The following is a 3,541-nucleotide window of genomic DNA, read 5'->3' as shown; positions in this document are numbered from 1 at the left end:
GGGGGGGAGGTGCCAAACTCTGCAAACTGGGCAAATATGTCAGACTCGTACGAGATTGGCTGATAATTTACCCGTTGCAAGCCAGCTACACACCAATGCACCACTACGTGCTCACTTTTATATGTCTATAAGTACAAGATGGCCAATTGGGTTCTCTTAGAGTTGAGATTGTCTGGGGCTGAAAATGCTAGAACGGGATATGTGGTTGGCTGCAGTTTGAGAGAACATCGCTTTTTGTTCGTTCCAAGTTTCACAATGGAATATTGATGTTCCATGGCATTTTGGTATGCCATTTGGTTCAATTTGACAAGACCTCAAACCGACCTTTTTGCGGCAGAGCCTCCAAAGGTCAGACTATGTTATAACTTAAAGAAATGGCCTCTCGTTTATCAAACGTAGACCGGAGACATCAGAAGAAAAGTATTCATCCTTAAACAATCTGGTTCCGGGTTCGTCACACTGACATTCGAATTTCAACTTTAAATGTTTCAAGCATTCAGGGATTTGGACGTTCCCACAAAACCACATTGGGCAATACAAAGCTTTATAGGAGGTCTTGTTTTTTCAAAATAATTCTTGGAGCGAGACATCAATAAAGCGAAAAATGAACCGTCTCAATTTGAGGCTTGGCATGAAGAAGATAATTTTAAAGATATGGCCATATAGACACATTTTTTGTCACTTCATCAAGGTACGATGTAGTTATCAATGTATATTTGCATTGCACAGACAAAATTCAAGAGAAAGTGTCAATCATTCCTGAATTACTCTATAATCAATTTCAACAATTCTTTGGAATTGATACTCAAGTGCGTGTGAAGCTTTATGTCACTCTGTAAAGTTAATGTTGTGCATTTCTGGCAAAGGGGATTTGGAATTAATTGAGCCAAATGCAATGGCATTGAATTAAAATTGAACTCCCTCCAATTATACAGAGTTGAAATCCTGAGAAGAACTATAGTGGCTTTTCATGTCGTGTTTACCTTATGAACATGTATTCTTTTCAATCCATGGCATGAAAGGACACTTGTTTCGCCCTTGTTTTATTTAGAGGGAAGGCCTTGAAATATTCATTGACAATTTCACACGACATGCCTTAGTGCAAGAATAGAATAAATCTTTTTTGTCAATGCACGGCCTTCGTGGTGGGCATCTTGTCTGGCCGGCCTTTCCAGTTGTTGCGATTCCTTAAATAAAACTCGAATTTGTGGCCAAAGAAAAAGCGTATAAGGAGCAAAAACTCAAGATTTCTCTTGCGAGCTTTGTTATTCGAGGCCCATTTTGTAAATGAGGCCTTTCTGAGTTCATGTGCAAAAAGGCTCGCCAGCTACTCTATCCGAAAATCAAATCAAATGGAACCCATTGAATAAAATGAGGGCCCTAAGCACTTCTGGTGGACCCGACTCGATCGAAGAGTCTGGGTAATTTATTCATGAACGCGCACCTTCAAGACATTCCGTGCCCTTCTATCGAAGTCGAATCTGTTCCCCTTTTTTGTTGTCCAACATTTGCGTCCATCGACGTACTCCTTAACAAGTTAAAACTGTCTGAATTATTCATCTCTCATAGTTCCAATTGAGGACCAACCACGTTTCTCTTCTTCCATGGAGGTGGGGAAAGAGGCACAAAGGTCCATAACAGCCTTTGATCATGAATGGGTCGAGTTTGAGCGCTCTTTGAGGCATTGCCTTACCTGATCCCTCCTCGGTCTGACCCTTGGGTGATGACCTCGCCTTGATGGCGCCAGATCACGTCTTGGAATTGAGGCAAAAAGTTCTCCACTCGACAATGTAACTCGATCGTGGACCCGGGCTTGTAGTGTTTCTCACTGATCTCTTGCCGATCCTCGTCTACCAGATGAACCCGTGGAACTGGAAATGGACCATGGAAAAAATGACGAGTCGATCGATCCAGTTAAGATTGAGATCGTCATGAATCGGTCGGAAGCAATCAATGTCAGATCTCAGGTAGTAATTGTGAAGGATGATTGACTCATCCGGGTCATTCACTCGAATGGTTGAGTTTGTCTAACTGGGCTAAGGGGAATTTTCGCCCTTGATTGGTTATTGGCCAAGGCCACCAATGATCAATGCCTTTGGACCATTACTTATGTTACTTATGGGGGAGATGAACCTGGGAATAGAATACGAGCTGATGGGTGATTGTTTGAAGATGGAGGCAAAAGCGGAAATGTCACGCACGGATGAGCAACCTTGACACATTTTCCCTTCCTACAATGGCTCAAAGGTGTGAGTGTGTGTGTGTGTGTGTGTTACCCACAAATACATGAGTTGCAAGCTTGATATTATGTTTTGGTCATGGTTGCAAGCTTGATATTATGTTTTGGTCATGAACCGAAAGCTAGAACACATTTATCCCGAAAAAATTCGCCAATTTGTAAATGTCCTTAAGCTGACATGTTGTAACAAAGATAGTGTAAAAGACTTTGCCATTCTCGAGGATATCTAACCACGCCCTAAGATGCACGAAATTTAAATTTTAGTTATTTTAACCACTTCTATTCTGATAAAACGATTTATAGTTGGTTAGAATTTGTCCAAACATATGGTGGCGACATATAAATGGCTGGGAAATAACTTGACAATTAGTAAAATCTGAGAAGAGGCCATTGAACTCTGGTTAAAGTAAAATTCCCGAATCAAGCGAGTACCTGACAACTGACTTTTTTCAACGGGAAATCGAATTCGGTTGGGAAATCTAACCATTTGGTCACGAATCAACAGATGAAATATCTAATTGTGTGTAGCAAGCACCTATATACGTATGTCGTGCTTAGCGTATGAATCTGAGAGGAATGGGGGAAGTGGTAGACGCGGTCGTCATTGTAGTAGTGGGTGAGCAATTTGAGGCCCACTCAATCTTTCTCTCTTTCTTTGTGCACCACAAATGCATCTTCCGTTCCACGATCTCCTCACGAACCAAGAAAGTCCAATGGAGACAGGAAGGATCTTGGCGGACGGAACCGAGCAATTCTGCGACGAGATCAAGAATTGGAGAACGTCCTGACGGAAGGAAGCCTGCTCAATGTGTTCATCCAAAAATAAAGACCCGCTCGCGGCGATTGGGCATCTTCCAATATTGTAGCAAAAAGCAGAAATGCAGAGCCTGTGGGCCAGCCAAACAGGTGGCATTTTGGACTCGGAGATAACGACGACACACTGAGCATCTGTGTGCGCTCATGTGCACATGAGTAAGTGGATTAATTATGAAGCCGTGTATTCGACTCGTTATCTGATCTCCTTTGAACTTAGGGTTGACGGTGGGTGGCGGCCAAGTTTGGGTGGGTAATCAGCAAGGTTATCTCGGGTCCGGCCACGGAGATCTATTCAGGCCATCTTGGCGCCCAAAGAAGCCAAAAGTGGTTTTTCCTTTGAGGTCATCGGAACCGGAAACTTATTTGAGACAACATCGGCCTGCTACTACCACTACTACTACTACTACTACTACTACTACTACTACTACTACTACTACTACTACTACTACTACTACTACTACTACTACTACTACTACTACTACTACT

At 42.5% G+C, this 3,541-nt stretch overlaps 1 protein-coding gene across 2 annotated transcripts in view; it reads right to left on the bottom strand.

The window, feature by feature from the left end:
- The window catches only part of LOC131888706 (uncharacterized), a 30,119-nt gene that overhangs the window by 10,838 nt on the left and 15,740 nt on the right, over positions 1–3,541 (bottom strand). For both annotated transcript variants that reach the window (XM_059237625.1, XM_059237626.1), the window contains exon 5: positions 1,694–1,871. In XM_059237625.1, the coding sequence (XP_059093608.1) occupies positions 1,694–1,871 (178 nt within the window). The remainder of the gene's footprint in view (positions 1–1,693; positions 1,872–3,541) is intronic.

Source organism: Tigriopus californicus, chromosome 10 (assembly GCF_007210705.1).
Source record: "Tigriopus californicus strain San Diego chromosome 10, Tcal_SD_v2.1, whole genome shotgun sequence".
NCBI classification, from domain to species: domain Eukaryota; kingdom Metazoa; phylum Arthropoda; class Copepoda; order Harpacticoida; family Harpacticidae; genus Tigriopus; species Tigriopus californicus.
Note: the sequence above shows the minus strand (reverse complement) of the source record. Positions and strands in the feature narration are given on the sequence as shown.